Here is a 20,600-nt window from a genome sequence, read left to right as displayed (position 1 = left end):
CAAAAAGATACATGCAGCCCAATGTTCACAGCAGCACTATTTACAATAGCCAAGACATGGAAGCAACCTAAGTGTCCATCAACAGATGAATGGATAAAGAAGATGTGATACATATGTACAATGGAATATTAATCATCCACCAAAAAAAAAAAAAAAGAAATAATGCCATCGGCAGCAACATGGATGGACCTAGAGATTATCTTATTAAGTGAAGGAGGTCAGACAGAGAAAGACAAATATCATATGATATCACTTACACATGGAATCTAAAAAAATGATACAAATGAACTTATTTATAAAACAGAAATAGACTCACAGACATAGAACACAAACTTACGTTTACCAAAGAGGAAGGGGGGAAGGGATAAATTAGGAGCTTGGGATCAAAATATACACACTACTATATATAAAATAGATAACCAACAAGGACCTACTCTGTAGCACAAGGCACTATGTTCAATACCTTGTCATAACCTTTAATGGAAAAGAATCAGAACAAGAATAGATACATATATGTATAACTGAATCACTTTGCTGTAAACCAGGACAACATTGTAAATCAACTAATTTCAATAAAAATAAAAATAAAATACTTCACCCCTTAAAAGCTTATAATGGTTCCAAATTCCCCTTTCAGAATATCAGAACTCCACCAACTGTTTTCATATATTGAAACTCATTTTAGCCTCTTCTTAAAGTAGATAAGGTTGTTTTTATTATCTCCCAGCAACTGAGTTCAGGGGAAACAATATTCTAATAATGAATTAGACAAACCTTACCAACAATAATCATCACCTCACTGCTTAGTAAAATGCCTAGCGCAGAGCAGTTGTTCAATTATTTTTTCGTGAATGAGTGAATTTCCTTATCTCTTAATTAAGTACTCTGTGCTGGCAATTCAAGTTTCTATTTCACTACACAAAGTTCACCAGTCCTCTCTCCAAAATCCCCATTATGTTTCTAATAAAACTTTGTGTGACAGAGTTCAAAGGTTGATTGAATTGCCTCCTAGTTCCAGAAATTAGTTTGTGGTCTTTGAGTCAAAAATGACTTCATTAAAGACTTCTGGTATGAACAGAGCTGCAGAAGTCTGCATTTTCATCTTCTCTGGGAAATTGTAAAATAACAGCAAGAAGAAAGAATGAAAAAACCCACGAACTCCATTTTCAATCAAACTTGGAGAGAGAGATACTGTTCAGGCTCCAAAATATATGAAAGGTCTGCTAAAAGCAGCCGACGTCAGGCACAAAGTGTGGGGCAAGGTGAAGAGAAGGGTGGGGAGAGGGTGCAGCAGTGACGGACCTCACAAAGCACTAAAAGAATCCACTTCCCAAAGGGAGGGGCACACCTCCAGGAGAAGGGCTTCAGTCAGAAGCCCTCCGAGTCCCAGTTCATTCAGAAGAGCAGACGAGGCAGATCTGTTAAATTTCACATTTGCAGGATTGCAATATCTCTCTGTGGCAGTAGAAGAGAGTCATTGGGTTGTGAAAACAGCTTGCCTCCTGGAAAATTACTGACACCTTGCCCCAAACACACACACAGACACACACAGACACACACAAATACAAACATAATCATATTTAACAGTTCAAAGATAGGGCTTCCCTGGTGGCGCAGTGGTTAAGGATCCGCCGGCCAATGAAGGGGACACGGGTTTGAGCACTGGTCCGAGAAGATCCCACATGCCGTGGAGCAACTAAGCCCATGCACCACAACTACTGAGGCTGTACTCAAGAGCCCGCAAGCCACAAATACTGAGCCCACGTGCCACAACTACTGAAGCCTGCGCTCTGCAACAAGAGAAGCCACAACAATGAGAAGCTCAATCTAAAACAGCTCAAAATAAAAACAAACAATAAATTAATCAATTGAAAAAAAACAATTCAAAGATGGACACTAAGAAAAATAATATTGACTATAACCAGGATAGGAATACTACAGAAGTGTAGGAATATAGTATTTTATTACCATGATCAAATATATTTATCTCAGTTCAAAATGCTTAACAGGGCACTCCTGAGGTGTTCTGGCTAAAAGCAAAAGACAACAAGAATGCCTGCTATCATCACTGCTACACTCCATCGTGCTGGAGATACTAGCTCCTTGCTGTAAGTGGAATAAATTAGAGGTATAAAAACTGGAAAGAGGGACATTCTACAAAGTATCTGACCAGTACCTCTCAAAACTGTGAACATCAGCAAAAACAAGGAAAGTCTGAGAAGCTGTCCCAGCCAGGAGGAGCCTGATGAGACATGACAATTAAATGTAGTTAGTTGTGGAAAAGAAAAGGACATTAGCAAAAAACTAAGGTCATCTGAATAAAATGTGGACATTAGCTGATAATAATGCATCAATATTGGTTCATCAAGTATAACAAATGCATCATGCTAAGGTAAGATATTAGTAATAGGGGAAATGGAATATGGGGTATATAGGAACTCTCTGTACTTTCTTCATAATTTTATTTTTTTTCCTCTTCCAGTTTTATTGACATATAATTGGTATATAGCACTGTATAAGTTTAAGGTGTACAGCATAATGATTTGACTTACCTACATCATGAAATGATCATCACGTTAAGTTTAGTGAACATCCATCATCTCATATAGATATGAAATAAAAGAAAAAGAAAAAATGTCACCAAAGATATTACATAATTATTGGATATATTTCCCACCCTGTACATTTCATACCTGTTACTCATTTATTTTGTAACTAGAAAGATGTACCTCTTAAACTCCCTCACCTATGTCACTCATCCGCCACCCCCTCCCTTCTGATACCCACCTGTTTGTTCTCTGTATCTATGACTGTTTCTGTTTTTTTTTTTTACATTTGTTCATTTGTTTTGTTTTTGTTCATTTGTTTTTTAGATTCCACGTATAAGTGATGACATACAGTATTTGTCCTTCTCTGTCTGACTTATTTCACTTAGCATAATGTCTTCTAGATTCATCCATGTTGTCACAAATGACAAGATTTCATTCTTTTTTGTGGCTGAGTACTATCACATTATATATATATAATACATATATACCACATCTTCTAAAAAAGAATATTTATATATATATAACTGAATCACTTTGCTGTACACCTGAAACTAACAATATTGTAAATCAACTATACTTCGATTAAAAAAATAAAGATGGCATCTTAAATCAAAGGAGGGACACAAGGAATTGTTTATTTAAGGAGTAGACCAAAATGGACCATCATCTGGGAAAAAAATGAAGCTTGATTCATACCTCACACTATACATGGTTAAATTACAAATAGATAAAATATTTAAATGTAAAAGTTGGAACAATAAAAGTTCTAAATGGAAACATGGGAGAATTTCTTCAGAATTTTGGCACAGGCAAGAACATTCTCAAAATTCAGAAGCCATAAAAGAAATGAGTAATAAATTCATCCATGTGAATACAAAAATATGCAGGACGAAACGTCACCAAAAGAAAAATCAGAAGACAAATGACAAACTGGAGAAAATATGTATACATGACTGAACTTTTTTTCTGATGATTAAATGGCACATGGATGTTTATTACATTATTCTTAGTACTCTTCTGTATGGTTAAAACATTTAATAATAAAAATTAATTAATTAATGTATATCCATATTATGGAATAGGCCATTAAAAATAATCACGTCCAGCTATAAACTTACTACCATGCAGAAATGTTCATGATGTATATTAAGTGCTTCTATTTTTTTGTTTTTGTTTTTGGCTGCATGGCTTGTGGGATCGAACCTGGGCCCCGGCAGTGATAGCTTTGAGTCCTAACCACTAACTACTGGACCACCAGGGACTTCCCTTAAGTGTGTTTTAAAAACCTGGAAGGATAAACCTCAAACTTCAACCCCAAACTATTAGTCATTTTAAATGTTTCCAGATTTATTGAGATATTATTGATGTTAGCCATTTTATAGAGGGAAGAATTATGCTTTATAATTTCAGGGCTTCTTTATTTCTTTAAACAAACATGCATTATTTTCATATTCTTCCAAAACAATATCCTCCATTTTAGAAAAATAAAAAGAGGGAGACCTTGTGATTAAGGAAAACTGACTAATGAACAGCAGAGAGAGAATCTAAAAATCAGGGCTCGCAAGTGAGGTGAGCAAGTGATTGCTCATCCTGATATACCTGCCCAAGGCTATAACTGGAGCCCTGCCAGGCAGGAAAAAGATCTGCACCAAGACTGGACTGTACAACCACCTCTCCATGGTTGCCTTGGTTAGAGGGATTCCTCCTAATTGTAATGACATCGCCACAAAAACATCACATGCAAATAAAGTGAATGGTGGTTCAAGCGGCAGGTTTTGTGGTCTAGCTGGGCTTCTCTTGGGGGAATGACTACGGAGGAGTTTTAGAGGGTTTGTACAGTCGACAAAGAGTAAGCTTATGAGGGAATGGATTTAAGTTGAAAATAAAAGAATGTCCTTTGGAAACTTCTCTTTTTTAAAAAAAATTTATTTATTTGTTTTTGGCTGCATTGGGTCTTCGTTGTTGCACACAGGCTTCCTCTAGTTGAGGCGAGCAGGGGCTACTCTTTGCTGCGGCTTCTCAGTGTGGTGGCTTCTCTTGTTGTGGAGCACAGGCTCTAGGCGCGTGGGCTTCAGTAGTAGTGGCTCATGGGCTCTAGAGCTCAGGCTCAATTGTTGTGGCACATGGGCTTAGTTGCTCTGTGACATGTTGGATCTTCCCAGACCAGGGCTCGAACCCGTGTCCCCTGCATTGGCAGGCGGATTCTTAACCACTGCACCACCAGGGAAGCCCCCCCCAACCTTGGAAACTTCTTGAGGGTTGTAGATGTGTTGAGCCTATCACTGAGAAGACTTCCAATTAAGGTGCAACAAGAAGCCCACAGTTTGGGGGCCTTCCTGTTTTCCAAAACTCACTGAGATGATACATAACATGTAACAAGAAAAATTTAAAAGATGGTTGGATACAAAAGCCACTTTGGAAAATAGCTTGACAATTCTTCGTAAGGTTGAACATATACGTACCCTGCGATCCAGGAATTCTAGTCCGAGGTATTTACTCAATAGAAATGAAGACCTCAGTCCTTAAAAGACTTGTTCAAGAATGTTCACCACATCATACTTGATGGTGAAAGACTGAATGCTTTCCCCTTAAGATCAGGAACAAGACAAGGATGTCTGCTCTCACCGTTTCTATCATAGTGGAGGTTCTGGTCAGGAAAAAATTAAAAAGGCAAGAAAAAGAAATAAAATGCATCCAGATTCAGATTGGAAAGGAACAAGTAAAACTACATCTCTCTGCAGACAACATGATCTTTTATGTGGAAAATTCTAAGGAATCCATAAGGAAAACTCTTAGAGCTAATAAATGAGTTCAGCAGATTACAGGATACAAGATCTATATAAAGAAATCAGTTATATTTCTATTCAAATTTAATCTCATCCAGATACCCTCACGGACACACCCAGAATAATGTTTAACCAAATGTCTGTGGCTTAGCCAGGTTGACACATAAAATTAACCATTACAAGTTGCCTGCATTGGCTTGATTTCACAGGGGCTCTGGAGCATGAATTGTTTCACAGAATTAAGCCCATTTTGAGGCAAAGAGTATGGCCTTTTGTATTCTCATGTTAGTGAGGCATCTTCTTAATTAAGCCACGAGTAGTTCTCTGGGGAAAAGAACAACCAACGCTCACAGCAGGTAAAGGAGGGGTGCAGCAGTGGGCAAAGGCTTCTGGGTAGGGTACCAACAGCCTCCAATACAGAGGCAACCTCAAAATTCCTATATAGGGATGGAGGAGCAGAGAGAGAGAGAGAAACAAATCTTTATAAACAAACTAATAGGAAATCTCCCATTCAAAATGAGCCTGCAATCCAACACTCCTTAGTCCAAGGAAGAAATATAATTCTACAACAATGAATAAGGACAACAATCCAAACGAGCTCACTTGAGATGAACTCAATATAATAAAGTAGCGGAGGAAATACTTCTAAATAAATATGCTGATCCATTCTGAGGAAGTAATAACACCTACTAACAAAGAACAAACGATTCTAAAACATTTACCGACACCAGATAGGGCTGATCCTACCCAAAGGTGTTAGGAGAGATGTATGTGGGTGTTAACAGTAAACTTCTGTCTAGAACTGAACTTAACTTCTGTTTTGAGACCCCAGTTCCTCCAAAAGGCAGAGACTTAATCTCAGTCAATTCAGCATTTAACCCACCCCCCTTCCTTCAGTGACATTTGGTGTCACAGTTTTGGGAAAGGGACTCTGGTCTTTGTCTTCTGTTGCTGTCAGCACCTGCTGAAACGCACCTCATCCTATCTGGGCCTCAACCATCAACCCATGGACTGACCTCCTGAGTTGATCCACTGATCCTTTGGCATTCCTCTTGCAACACTGGCAATGCTCCATTTTCTCCTGTATTCCTCTGTGGCCTCAGAAGACTTAGCAGGGCTTTCTGGAGGCTTTGCTACTTCATGCTGCTCTGGTTGGCATAAAAGACCATCCTTCTGCTCTCCACTCCATGTCTTGCTCATAGGAACCCTTGAAGGAGCCTTGGTCCACGTGCAGACACCCATCTCATGCTGCCTCCACACTTGAGCCACGATGGGGAGCTCAGGGATCTTGCTTCCTCCCCGCAAAGCCCCATTTGCTCAGATCTCAAAACTTTGGTGGGGATTCTCTTGTGGTTTCCAACTCCAAGGGCTTGGCCATGGGAGGTGGCCATGCCAGAACACTTCCCAGGGATGCTCCCTGGCATCTGACTTGGCTTTCCTTTTGACTCCTCTCTCTTAGTGCATGGAAGCCTTCTCAGGGGCCCTTCCTAAGAAACTGGACCTGAAGGAGAAAGGTGAGAATGTGTCATTTCAGGAATACAGCTGGGACATGTTTAATTTTTAAGTTATTAGAAACTCAGAGGGGGGAGTGGACAAAGAAGAGAAGAGAAGCGAAGATAAACAAGGATGGCCAAGCAATATGGAGCATGGCAGAATGTCTTGTAAAAACTGGAGTGTCTGATATTCAGTACTATCAAGCTTATGCTGTTGCTCTGTAGACTGTCCCTCACCCACATCTCTTAAAAGCTTCTGTAAAGTTCTAAAGATGAAAGGCCCAATGTGGGTGAGGTTTTGGTGAAACTCAAGGGACTCAGTTCCACATTTGAGTCAAGATACTGCAAAAGACTGTGTGGGATGATGAGCTCGTTCATGAATTGAACTAATTCAGTGGAACCACAATGTGTAGCCAGAGGAAACCATGAGAAAGGAAGCTCTCCTGGGGTTCACCGAAATCTTGGGAAGGTTTTAAAGACAAATCTCATCTAAATTTTTTAAAGAGGACACCTCAGCTAGCATCTGTGTTCGACACAGGTAAAGGAACACTGAAAACACATGGACCCACTCCCAGTCTGTGAATGTAGACGCAGAAGTATTTTTTCATCCAGGAAGCATTGATTGAGGGCTAGATGTGCTGTACTGGGTACCAAGGATACAAGAATGAAAATCACATGGTACTTGTCATGAAGGCTCTCAGGTCAGCGGTAAACAAATAACAACAATATTATGAGCTAAGTCCCACAGAAGGAGATGTAACCTGAGCAAGGATTAACAGTCCCTCCACTAATAATTATCAGGGCAACTTAGCTCTTCCATTTCCTCGTCTGTCCCCAAGGCTCACAGAATGTTTGCCGACCTGGTCCTAATCCCCAAGTCTGAATTTCTGACACAGTGCCCAGGCTATTTACTTATGTGTCCTTTGCCTAATTAAACGATGGAAGTTCCTCTTCTTTTGTGATTGTTATTATCATTGGCTATTGCTTCATGAGCATAAGACTACTCTGCAGAAGCTCCATGATGACCACATATGGCAGTTAAGGTGATGGGAGAGTACAGTATTAACAGCAAGTGTCAACAAAACAGGAAATCGCCCATTATCTCAAAAACCTTTGGGTGAGATAATTGCCTTAATGTCCATAGTTAGCACGAAAAACAAAAGGTTCTTTTTGGAGGTGGGCATCTGTCCCAAAGAGACAGATGAGATTCTTAGCACATTTAGTGTGAAGATAGAGAGATTTTACGAGACATGATGCAGATGGAGGGATTGTGTGGGACATGTTTTCTTCAAGTATGAGTCGAAAAGAAAAATTCTCCCCTACCATTTTCCATAATAACAGCAATCAAGAAAAGAAAGAAGAAAGAAAGAAAACAAATTATCTAAGTTTCAAGAGTTGAGGAGGAAAATAAGTTCTTGTATTGCAGACTCCTGCAACAGAAGAATTCACTGGACTATGAAACAAGAGTTTTAACCAAAATTTTTAGAAACTGAGACCCGATTGAAATAAAAAAGTGTTTATTCGGGGGTTGTTAGGACTGTATCCTGGGAGACACAGACTCAAGAAGCACCTGAATTTGTTCCGCTGGACTACAAAATGGGGGAGGCTGATAAAGGCAAAACCCACAAGGTTACTGTCAGTTACGAGAGTTGTTTATCGAGAATTAGAATTGGAGCTAGCGAGAAGTAAGGGTGCTTGTTAAGTAAGATTGGTTGGGGTCTGAATATTTCTGGAATTCTCTATTGTCTGTCTAGACGTTGGATCTTTGTAGTTGCTGCTTCCTTCCTGAAGTACCTTCTGTTCTCTTCATTTCTATTCCTTTCTCCTTCTCTTATTCTCCACATGGCTCCACTCCAGGAGGCTTACCCTGACCAATCCCAGCTCTGCAACAGGTCCAGGACTAAATCCGGAATGTTCACAGCACGCTGGTCTTGTCCTTCGAATTGTCTTCCCCAAAAACACTGCATCGTCCATTCACACATCTGTGTGCTCCTTGAGGGGCAAGAAATAAGTCCTACTCAGTAGCATGAGGTTCAGAGTAAGTACTGAATGAACATTTATTGTATAAATGAAAACACTCCACTCATAGTTAAAGGTGAAGAGCACACCCACCCTAAAAGGGAAAGGACCTGAGCCCCCGGGGAGTCCTCACTGACACTTTTTGGGACACTTCATGACCTCAAAGGCCATGGAAAAGAGGAGAGGTGATCCAGAACGGCCCGATTTACCTAGATAAAAATCCCATTGCTTAGTAAAAATTAAAGCCAAGGGGAAGTAAATTGGACAGAGTGCACATCTTGCTCAGAAATCTAAATCCAAAGATAACAAAGAAGGAAACCAGACTTTAAGTGCAGTAAACACTCCCATCACCTCACCCTGCCATATACTCTTGCCGGTGGAGGGTCATACAGTGGATTTCTAGTCTATGTTCAGAGTCACAATTCCCCTTTCGTTAATACCTGGTAGGACCCCTAAAGGCCAGTAATCTGCAAAAGAGACAAAAGAATCCAACTCATTAACACAGGCTAAACGTACCCACTCTGGAGCCAGCACGGTGCTCTGCCAACGGGACCTCGGACCAAGGGTGAAGGGATTCAGTTCATGTTCACCGGCTTCTCAGACTTTACTGGGATGGACGTAAATCCACAAAAAGGACGCTCTAGAATTCCCTCCGGGAACACGCCCTCTTGGAACCTGGCTACTGAAGGCATAGAGAAGGCCATGTATGGAAGCTTTGGTTGACAATCCTAGCTGAGCTCAGCCTTCAGACATCCCAGCCCAAATGCCGTCTGGAGTGAAGGAGCCTCCAGAGGATTCCAGGACCCAGCAGAGGTCGCAGATGTCATGGAAGAGACAAACCATCCTGTTGTGCCTGTCCCAATTCCTGATCCACGGAATCATGTACATCACAAAATAGTTTTTTATGCCACTTATGCAAATGTATTGAAGCAGTTTGATGTGTAGCAACAGGCCATGACCAGCGCGGCATGCAGTGATGGGAAATGCCCTTCAGATTAGGAATTCAAGGTGTTGGCACCAGAAAGTTGCTTACGTTTTGAGAACAGGTGAACAGAGGCCTTAAGGAAGGCCTACACTGAGGTTTCTGAAGTCCATGCTGGATTTCAAGTGTTTTCTGTAGGGCACAGGCTGCTCCCAGCAAGGCCAGGCTAGTGCTGGAGGGTCCTGACGGATGGAGCACCTTCACCCTTTCTATGGAGCCTCCCCCCTGTTTTCTGGTCTGGGTCCATGTTTGATACTAGACTGTCTCCTTGGCTTTGCGTCTTTCAGCCAAGCATGGCACCCGGTCAGAAGAGCCAAGTTGTTGAACTGAACACAAGGAGCTCCAGGGAAAGGATGGTGTCTCATGGTGGCTTTTCTTCCCTGTGCGTCCCTCAGGTTTCCAGATGATCGGTTACCTGCTTCTGTGGAGGAATGTGATGGGAAAGAATGCAATTAGCCTTCAGGAAGCCCCTGCTCCATGGCAAGTGCCCTATGAGGCGCTTCTATGATTATTGCCTTTGACGTAAAAACTCCACAAGTGGGGACCCCACTTAGGAGGTGAGGATATGGGGGCTTAATAAGCGAATCACTTCCTTGAGACCTTGTCGATGGTGAGTGATGGCGTGGGCACACGCACCTGCGTTTCTGTCCCCAGCCTGTCCTGTTTCACCGGGGCAGGGGTGGGGTGGGACAGTGCTGCCGGCCTGAGGGCTCAGAGGCCTGGGCTCCTGGGGGGTTCCTCACATGTGGAAAACCCCTGGGGGTACAGAGCAGCTGTCTGCTGAGGAATCAGTTAAGAATCTTCCCTGGGCTTTTATAGACAACAGAGGGCTGCAGGGTGTCTAGTTAGCAAACCTCAGGACCCGAAGGCTGAAGGGCAGGGGACAACCTGGGAACGTGCTCAGTCAGACCAAGAGCAGAGGCTGGGCTTAACCCAGAACTGCCTCAGCCCAAGTATCTGGACACCGACTGGACTTTCCTCACAGCCCACGAGCTACTAGGCCACCCGAGCCGTCTCTTCTGCCACAGACCAGACAGACTCCCTCAGAGCACTGACTGAAAAAGTGATTTCAGGAAATGACTTTTTTTTTTTTTATGCTCATAAGGCAAGAAACAAAGACCACACAAGATCATTTCCTTCCTATGTGTGTCATCTGACAGAAGACCTATCGCTTGTTGGGGAAACAATGAAAAAAACCCAAACTTGGATGAACACGAAACAATTTCATTCTGAATAAACTGGATTTGCTGAGAAATAACAATGGACTGACTGACAGACAAAAAGAGAGAGACACTGAGTAGCCTGACACAGAGCAGGGTAAAGAGACAGCGGGCACGGACTCCAGTGCCGCAGGGCTCCACCCAGGGCGACTCTGTCCCTACTTCATCCCTTCCTTGCCTCAGACAAGGTCTTCTGAAATTGTTTAGCAGTTTCTTAAAAAATGGGACATACATTTATCATGTGACTAAACAATTCTACTCCTAGGTGCCTACCCAAGGGAAAGGAAAACAGTTGACCACATGAAGAATTGTGCATGGATGTTCAGATCAGCATTATTCATAAGAGCCCCGAACTAGAAACAATCCAAATGCCCATAACTGACAAATGGATGTCCATACATGGAATGCTCCTCAGCAGAAAAAAGGAAGAAATTTCTGATCACGCTACAACACGGGCGAACCTCAAACACATTATGCTAAGTGAAAGAAGTCAGGCGCGGAAGACTTCATATTGTGATCCCAGTTCCATGAAATTCTGACAAAAGGCAAAATTACAGTGATGGAAAACAGATTCGTGGTTCCCTGGAGTAGGGTGCAAATGAAGATCTTCTGCACTAGAGAACCTTCTGGGGTGAGAGAAGTGTTCTAAAACTGGATTGTGATGGTGGTTTACACCCGTATAAGTTTAGTAAAACTCATCAAACTGAGTGAATTTTATGGTATGTAAATCACACTTCAATAACTCTGTTCAAAACAAGAGGTCCTGCAGGTTGTGTAAATCTGGGGAACATCTAAGCCAAGGGTACCAAGGAAAAGGCCACGATGTTTACAAGGATGGCTGAAAATATGGTAATGTTCCAGGAACGTCAGTGTTATGGTTGGGTTAGCTCAGGCCTGCTCAGAAAGCTTTGACATATTAAAACCAGCTTAAGGGCTTCCCTGGTGGCGCAGTGGTTGAGAGTCTGCCTGCCGATGCAGGGGACACGGGTTCGTGTCCCGGTCCGGGAAGATCCCACATGCCGCAGAGCGGCTGGGCCCGTGAGTCATGGCCACTGAGCCGGCGCATCCGGAGCCTGTGCTCCGCAACGGGAGGGGCCACAACAGTGAGAGGCCTGCGTACAGAAAATAAATAAATAAATAAATAAATAAAACCAGCTTCAGATAAATTTAATATAAAAGGTTTACATAGCAGGCAATAAAGGTGCTGCCCTTATTATTTTCAGAGGTAGCACCCTTCCACAGAGTTAAGAAATCAGGAATGATGGAAGGGGCATTGTATTTTAAGAACAACATTATAGAAGATGAAATGTATGCCCCTGAGAGGCAGTACAGAGAGTTGGAGAGGTTTGGGTAGCGTCCAGGGTGGTACCATTTGTGTATTAAGATTCTGTTTTCCAGAACATGTCATCCTGGACAAGGGTGAGAACCCTAAAAGATTCCCTCACATGAACCAGACAAAACACTCTGGCTTTGCACAGAGATAGACCAGATTGGAATCCAACTCCAGCTCTCGCTGACGTTTAAATGTTTTCATCTGTGAAGCGGGTTTACCGCTGCCTATCGTAGGGTGAAGTTCTGAATATCGGATGAGAGGATGGAAGGGAAATGTACACCCTGACGCGGTGGTTTCACTCCACTGCCTGAGCCTCTGGAGACTCCACGACAGAGAATCTCTGGGAAGGGGACGTGCAATGTACCAATGTATGTAAGGCTTTAAAAGGAATGGTCTCACATCTTCCCAAAACGTGTCATTGGGCACAGTTCTTGAGAATCGTTTTCTAAGTTTTCAGTAACTTAGTAGTGGAAGAAAGAGTGATGCAGTGAGGCTGCGTGTGCAGGTAGCAACCCCCTCACCCTGTGGTCTGCCCAATATCCAAAGGATGCAGGACATCCAGCAGAAGATGCTATGGAAGACAGTCCTGAGTTAAGTTCTGGTCTGTCTCAACTCACACTTGCCTCCTGCAGTGGCTCAACCAGAGTTTCCAAACTCCCTGTTGAATCCCAGACAGTCATCACTGATGTCTAGGAGACAGAGAAAAACACACTCCCGTAAAAGATGTTGTAGATCAGCATCAGAAATTTTTCCTTTCTTCCTCCCTTAAAAAAATGTACATCTTCTCTGTACAGGATTTAAAATACAGGTAAGCAAAAAAGAAAAAGTAAACAATCTCTCAAACACCCACCACCCAGATATGCTCATACTGACAATTCTATTTATGTTGCTGTGGTCCTCTCCTGTGGGAACATGAGCATGTGTCGATACACAACGAATGCAGTGTGTGTCTAGACACCAGAGCCAGACAACCGGGGTTCAAACCGTATCTCTACCACTTGTAGACATGTGCCCTGGTAAATTGGGGAAGAGGACAATACGTTCCTCTGAGTCCTTGTGGGGGACAAGTGGATTAAATATACAGTATGCTCAGAACTGGGTGTGGTGGAGGACAGTGCCCAACGTCTGAGAGCAGGATGCCCCGGGCAGGACATGCATCTCACACAACGCCTGGTCTCTGCATGTCCACATGTGTTCACGTGTCTACTGACGTTGAACAGGCCTGGGCTGAATGTGTGCATACATGCAGCTCTTATGTCTAAACACACAAAATGGGATCCAACTTAAGGCAGCCTGCTTTTTTAACACCACTTACCATGATCTGCATCACCATTTTAGTGGCTCTGGGGTCTCCTACTGTACAGATGCACCATCCTATCTACGCTCTCCAACTGTCAATCCTTTGCATAATTATTTGGAGTTGTGTTTAAAGGCTCACCTAGTAGATATCACAGAGATTCAAAAGGAAGTCAAATAAAGATCAGAAAAGCAATAGTCCACTAGATCAAAACAAGACTATTTTCTGCTCCTTTGAACCAACCTCAAGTTAGTGAAGTGGCTTATTCAGCCCACTCAAGTCTAGTTATGATTTAAATCAGAACCTATAATTTAATACCTGCTCAACATTAAAAACAGTAAGATCATTTGAATACAAATTTTATTTAATCAAAAGACTACATGATTTGTACAAAATAAAAATCGGAAACACCTTGAACGCTTCCATTCCAACTCTGCAGATGCCTCTGTGTGCTGCTGGGCTACCACCCTCACCCTATGTCCACGCAGCCAGACGGGGGTGCGTCAGGCACCGCCAGGCTACAGGGAAACCTCAGGTGAGAACACACCTAATCTATTTTCCAATCAAACTCTCCAGTGAATGCTGACCTTCCGAGGGGCATGTGAGGTATGAGCAAGGCTAGAATTCCAAAGGGTCACAGTCCTTGTCATCACACATGGTCCAGCCATGAGTCTTAGTGTTGGTCTGCAGGGACATGGCTGTGGGTCTTGGCTGCACTGATCACCGGCCTGTCCACGAACTCCACAGTGCACAGTTCTGGGCCACCGTCCCCACAGGGCGCACGCTCTAGCTCCAGCACGATGACGGTGTTTGGGGCCGAGGTCACCAGGATGTGCTGCGGCACGAACAAGGTCATCTGGGGGCCCCGTGCTGGCCAGTAGCGGCCAAGGTTAAAGCCATTAATCCACACCTGACCCTGGAGAGAGAGAAAACCATCAACCCAGCTGCACTGACCACCCTGGGGAGTGCGAGAGCCTTGGTGCAAGGGGCCCAGGGTGGGGAGGCGGGCAGTATCCCCAGAAAGGCGCTCTCCTGCCACAGGCCAGGCCCAGAGCCAGGCCAGGCCAGCGTGGGGTCCAGCATCCTGCCGAGATGTCCAGCCAAGTCGGGCAGGGGCTGGGTGGGAGAAGCCACAAAAGCTGCCCCTTGTACCCACCCTGCTTCAGGAAGAGATGTGTCTGGTCCCTTTGACTGGCTTCAGCACCACATATATCAGCACTGGATGACACTGTGGCAGATGCACCAAGTTACTGGATTTCGTCCTGGGTCCAGGGCGGGGTGGGGGTCAGGTGCCTGTCGGCACACACCAGCCTCTGCCTGGCGCCTCTGTAGGCAGCTGCCTCCCTGCCTCCTCAAGGAGACGAGCTTTCCCTCTTTATTCTCCCCTCCTCCAGGCAGGTGGTGACCTCGCTGCCTCTGTGCACGAGATAAGCACGGGGCCTGCAGCCTGGGATACACAGGTCCTCTAGAAGGATGTGGAGGTCGCGGAGGGAGAGACGGGGGCCGCCCAGGAGGGTGTTTATGTTCCTGCTGTGTTTTGGCAGTTTTCACACCAGCATCAGAGTGAGGGTGGGGACTTGCTTCAAGAAGCAGAGGGGATCCTACAAGCTGCAAAGACGACTTCCGTGAGTAGGAGAAGCTGCTTCCACCACAAAACTGAGAGGGAGGAGAAAGTCCTCAGGAATAGGGACCAGGTGCAGGTGTGTCTGCACAGCCTCTAGGCAGCAGCTAGGACTTGCTCACAGGTGGGACTTAGCAGCTGGATGAATAGATGGAACCTTCTGTCACACAGAAAGAGAGCAAAGGAGGGGAGATCTCACACACACGACAGAGCAAGTGGGGAGAGAGAGAATACATGGGAGAGGATGGGGGAAGGAAGGAAGAAGGAAGGGAGGGAGGGAGAAGTATAAATATCGCTCCCACGGTGGCCCACATGTATTGAGGGACACCCTGGAGGAGGCCCAGTCCTGGCTGCCACCTGCAGCCCTGACCCAGCTGCAGAACTACTCAGTTCTCACCTGGTTAACCCCAGGTGTCCCCTCAATGTCAGCGTCCTACCTGGGTTCAAACCTTACTCCTGCCACTTACTGGCTGTGTGACCTTGGGTGGCTCCCCACTCACTCTGGTACTCGGGGACAGTGAGGGCGGGAGGAAGCAGTGCCTGGCCCGTGGTCAGCATGGCGTGGTAGCACCCGTCACACCAGCACAGTGAAAAGACCTTGGCCTCCACAGGTCCACGAAAGGAGGCCAGTGATGGAAAGCCACCTGTCTGTTGGGATAAGTCATTTAGAAAAAGGGTGACAGTTTCACAATTCTCAGAATTATTTTACTCTTGTTTTTACCACGGGATATGCTATCTCGATCCATCCTGAAGGTACACGCAATGACAGCCTCACCAGGTTTTATCAGTTGAAGATCTGGCAGCGCCGTTTCCGCAGTATTAGAGAACAGCAGAACTTGACTTTTGCGGTCGAGGGGGAACAATGGGCTCCAAGGGGGAGTGCGACAGTGAGTAGCACACAAGGGCTGGCCTGGGCGACACGAGCTCCACACTGCATCCCAGCCACGGCCATGCTGAGGGTCAGTCCCTTCTAAGATGCTACCCCTCACCTCCCTCGTGCTGCACCGGGCATGTCCACCTGGAAGCTGGGGACCGGGTCCTGAGTCCCCTCTGTTGGTTATTGGGACCTGGGAGCTCAGGGTGGAAATAGGCTCCCCTGGCTCCCTCCAGGGTTAGGGGGTGTAACTCGCCCGGGCAAGGAGACAGGGTGCAGCGAGCAGGGGCCCTGGGAGCAGAACGCTCCCCGAGCAAGGAGCAACTTGCTTGACACCGGAAGGTGGAAGGGGAACCGGGACACTGCTGGGGGTTTTCACGGTTAAACGAGGAACTGACAGAACCAGGCAGCTGTGGGCTCAGCTCACCCTTGGTCCAGGTCCAGCTCGTCCTCCTAAACGCCGCCCTGCCAACCAACAGTGCAGTAACTGCACAGACAACGGCCCCAAGGCCTCCCGTGAGCTTCCCAGGGTACCACTTGCTCCTGGGAGTCCCCAGAGAAGCCGACTGGACCAAATCGGGAGGGTGATGCGCGTTTCTGCCTTTGATGGTCTGGTCCTTCTTCCAACTTTCACTTCTCCAGCTGCCCCCATGTTTCTGGAAGGTCCAACTCCCACTAGCGAACACTCGTGGTGGCCCCACTTCCCAGACTACTCTGCGACGGATGTAACCCGCAATTGTCACTCCTAGTTGCACATCCAAGGTGATACAATTTTTCTCCTGATTCTCCTTCATTTGCACGATCTGTTCTAGTTATTCTTTTTTTTTTTTTTTTTTTTTTGCGGTACGCGGGCCTCTCAGTGTTGTGGCCTCTCCCGTTGCGGAGCACAGGCTCCGGACGCGCAGGCTCAGCGGCCATGGCTCACGCACCCAGCCGCTCCGCGGCATATGGGATCTTCCCGGACCGGGGCACGAACACATGTCCCCTGCATCGGCAGGCGGACTCTCAACCACTGCGCCACCAGGGAAGCCCTGTTCTAGTTATTCTTTTCTCCCCCAAATGATCACCTGTGGCCTATTTTAAGCCTTCAGCTCCCACGTGGACTGTTTTATTGGCTGCGCCGCAGCGTGCGGGATCTTAGTTCCCTGACCAGGGATCAATTTCGTGCCCCCTGCAGTGAAAGCGTGGAGTCTTAATCACTGGACTGCCAGGGAAGTCCCTGGACTCTGTCTTTTAACTTGTCCAAGTGACTCCAACATGTAGGCATCCTGCCTGGCACCTTCCCTCCAACTTTCCCAAAACCCAGGGTTACACTGTCTTTGGTTTTGGTTAATTTTCCAAAGCTATGAAAGTCTTCAGGACAGACTTCCCCTCTACTCTCAGTCCTTAACAGAATGGACATTCGATGAAGCCTGTGATGGTTTGGTTGCCCTTCCAAGAGAGGAATGAAGGATTGGGAAAGCACAGGTCATGGTACACAGCTCCGAGGCCTCGCTGGTCAACAGAACTGTCTGCAGAGATGGAGGGCTTGGCGATGCCAGCTGTGTGCCCTGACAGTGGCTCCTGAGCACCTGCGGTGTGGCTGGTGTAAGGAACTGACTTTTCTCTTTGAATTAATTCAAACGTAAACATAAAAGAGCCACATGTGGTCAGTGGCTGCCGTGCTGGGCAGCACAGCTGAGTTGCAGCCAACGGCCGTCACTCCATCATCAGACCGGTGTCCCCGCTGCTCTCCACCCTCATGGCCAGTCCTCCAGAGCATGTCCCAGGCAGTGCTGACCCAGTCTCCTGCAGCTGCCCCCCAAGGTTGGCCCCCGGACTTCCTCTAACTCTAGATCCCAGGCTCCACACAGCAGCCACATAAAAATAAGACAATTTTCACATACTTCTGCTTCTAATCTCCTTAGTGGCCAACAGGCACATGCCTTGGTCCTCTCACCCTTGATCCCAGCTCCCCACTTCCCCACTCCACACGCCAGGCTTGGTCACCTGTGCACCAAGCATCCCCTGCGCCTGCAAGACTGTCCCCCACACCTGAAGCCCTCAGATCCCTCGAGTCTCCACCCCATCATCACCTCCTCGGAGAGAAGGATCATGTCATCCCCTCCTCAATTCTGGGCCTTCCATTCCATCACTCACTCTCCCTTTAATTTCTTTCTTCTAGTTACTGTCAGTGTTTGAAATTTTGGTCATTTGTTTCATTACTGGTTTATCAGCTGTTTCCAGCAGAGACTCTATGAAGGAAAAGGCTGAGTCCGTCTTGTTCACAGAGAGCTTCTCAGCACCTAGCAGAGAGACATTCAATATACACCAGTGTTGACTCAGTAAATAACACTGGAGGATGATTCTGCCTGGGGAGAGACTCAGCCCTACTCAAAGATACTTCATGCCCCTCTGCTCTCAGCTTAAGAATTTTAGAGAATACTGTTTACTGGAAGAACAATGCAATATTTGCTTTCCCCCTTGATTAACACTTTAAAAGAGTCAAACTTAAAAAAAAATCTATTTTAAAAAACATATACACTCTGGGACTTCCCTGGTGGCGCAGTGGTTAAGAATACACCTACCAATGTAGAGGACACGGGTTTGAGCCCTGGTCCAGGAAGATCCCACATGCCCCGGAACAACTAAGTCCGTGTGCCACAATTCCTGAGCCTGCGCTCTACAGCCCACGAGCCACAACTACTGAGCCCACGTGCCTAGAGCCCATGCTCCGCAACAAGAGAAGCCACTGCAATGAGAAGCCAGTGCACCGCAATGAAGTGTACCCCTGCTCGCGTAACTAGAGAAAGCCGCGCACAGCAACGAAGACCCAACGCAGCCAAAAAGAAATAAATGAAATAAATGAACTTATAAAACAAACAAACAAACAAACAAACATATACACTCTGATTCTTGTTTCTCTTTTTAAAGTAATGCTGAAATTATTGGTGGAGGGGAGAGTAGGCACATGTGATCTAGAAGTAGACACACTCTTTTTTTTTTTTTCTTTTGGCCGCTCCGTGCAGCTTGTGGGATCCTAGTTCCCCGACCAGGGATCAAACCCATGCCCCCTGCAGTGGACGCGTGGAGTCCTAACCACTGGACCGCCAGGGAAATCCCTAAAAGTAGACATACTCTTAATTAATACAGGGAGGCTCACTGAGGCCGAGCATCTGTAGAGTGAATCCAGTGGCTTCTGGGGCTTCCTGTGGTTGTCCCAGCCGAAATATCTCCATGACAAAGGCTGACTTTCTCTGACCACGGCTAGACCCCTGGCTGACTCCAGCTCTCTGCTATTATCACCAAGGTGGTAATAGTTCCAATGAAGGATAGGAAGTGCCTGACCTACTCTGTGTTGTCAGACAGACATGTGTCTGCTTGTCTGTTTTAAATTCTCTAGATTAATAGAACCCTCTGATAAGAACGCAAAGCAAAAGAGTCAATCCTGGGGCTTCCCTGGTGGCGCAGTGGTTGAGAATCTGCCTGCCAATGCAGGGGACGCGGGTTCGAGCCCTGGTCTGGGAGGATCCCACATGCCGCGGAGCAACTAGGCCCGTGCGCCACAGCTACTGAGCCTGCGCGTCTGGAGCCTGTGCTCCGCAACGGCGGGCCATGACAGTGAGAGGCCCGCGCACTGTGATGAAGAATGGCCCCCGCTTGCCGCAACTAGAGAAAGCCCTCGCACAGAAACGAAGACCCAACACAGCCATAAATAAATAAATAAATAAATAAATAAAAGAGTCAATCCTGGTTTAAGTCATAGCTTCTTAAAGTTTTCAGATGTGGTCAGGAGTTCCTTTAACAACACCAAACCTGGGTTGAATGTCGACTCTGTCCTACTCTGGAAAAAGACATTTAGACACTTGGAGGACTTAACGTGGAAAAGACAAAGTTTCATTTCTCAAGGTTAGAAGGCTCTCGCCACACACAATTCATGAGTATTTATGGTGCTAACTTGGGAGGAAAAAAAAAAAAGGAAAAACAAGGGTAAAATAGTGAGAGATAAGACATTAAATAAACCTCCATGAAGTACACAGGGGAAAAACAAAATCACCCCTTCCTTCAGACCCCAAGGGGTCTGTAGCTAATGCAAATCCTTTGCTTCCTCCTTGGTCTTAAGAGTAAAAATGTTAAAGAACTTTATGCTTTCTCTGTATTTTGGGACAGACCCAGATAGAATCGAAGCCATGAAAACATAGAATATTAGCCTAAAAGATGAGTCACTTCCTCCTCTCAGCACACCCCAGAGATAAATTCCTTCCTTCTCAACTCCCCCAGAGTGCCACCATTGCTTGATCTTTTTACGGAGCATCTCACCTAACGACAGTCATCACGCGTTCTCACGTGCCTGAAATGAGGCTAGGAACTGGTGAGTGAAAACCACCTCCAGGCAGCCATATACTATTTGTTACAAAGTCCATGCACTAAAATTTGTAGGAGACCT

At 45.6% G+C, this 20,600-nt stretch overlaps 1 protein-coding gene across 2 annotated transcripts in view; it reads right to left on the bottom strand.

Annotated features, from left to right (window-relative positions):
• Window positions 1–14,022: 14,022 nt before the first annotated feature.
• Window positions 14,023–20,600, bottom strand: part of GLB1 (galactosidase beta 1) — a 92,690-nt gene continuing 86,112 nt past the window's right edge. For both annotated transcript variants that reach the window (XM_082637546.1, XM_082637545.1), the window contains one exon: window positions 14,023–14,595. In XM_082637546.1, the coding sequence (XP_082493672.1) occupies window positions 14,353–14,595 (243 nt within the window). In that variant the 3' untranslated portion in view covers window positions 14,023–14,352. The remainder of the gene's footprint in view (window positions 14,596–20,600) is intronic.

Source organism: Mesoplodon mirus (genome assembly GCF_964341445.2).
Source record: "Mesoplodon mirus genome assembly, chromosome: 12".
NCBI classification, from domain to species: Eukaryota; Metazoa; Chordata; class Mammalia; order Artiodactyla; family Ziphiidae; genus Mesoplodon; species Mesoplodon mirus.
Note: the sequence above shows the minus strand (reverse complement) of the source record. Positions and strands in the feature narration are given on the sequence as shown.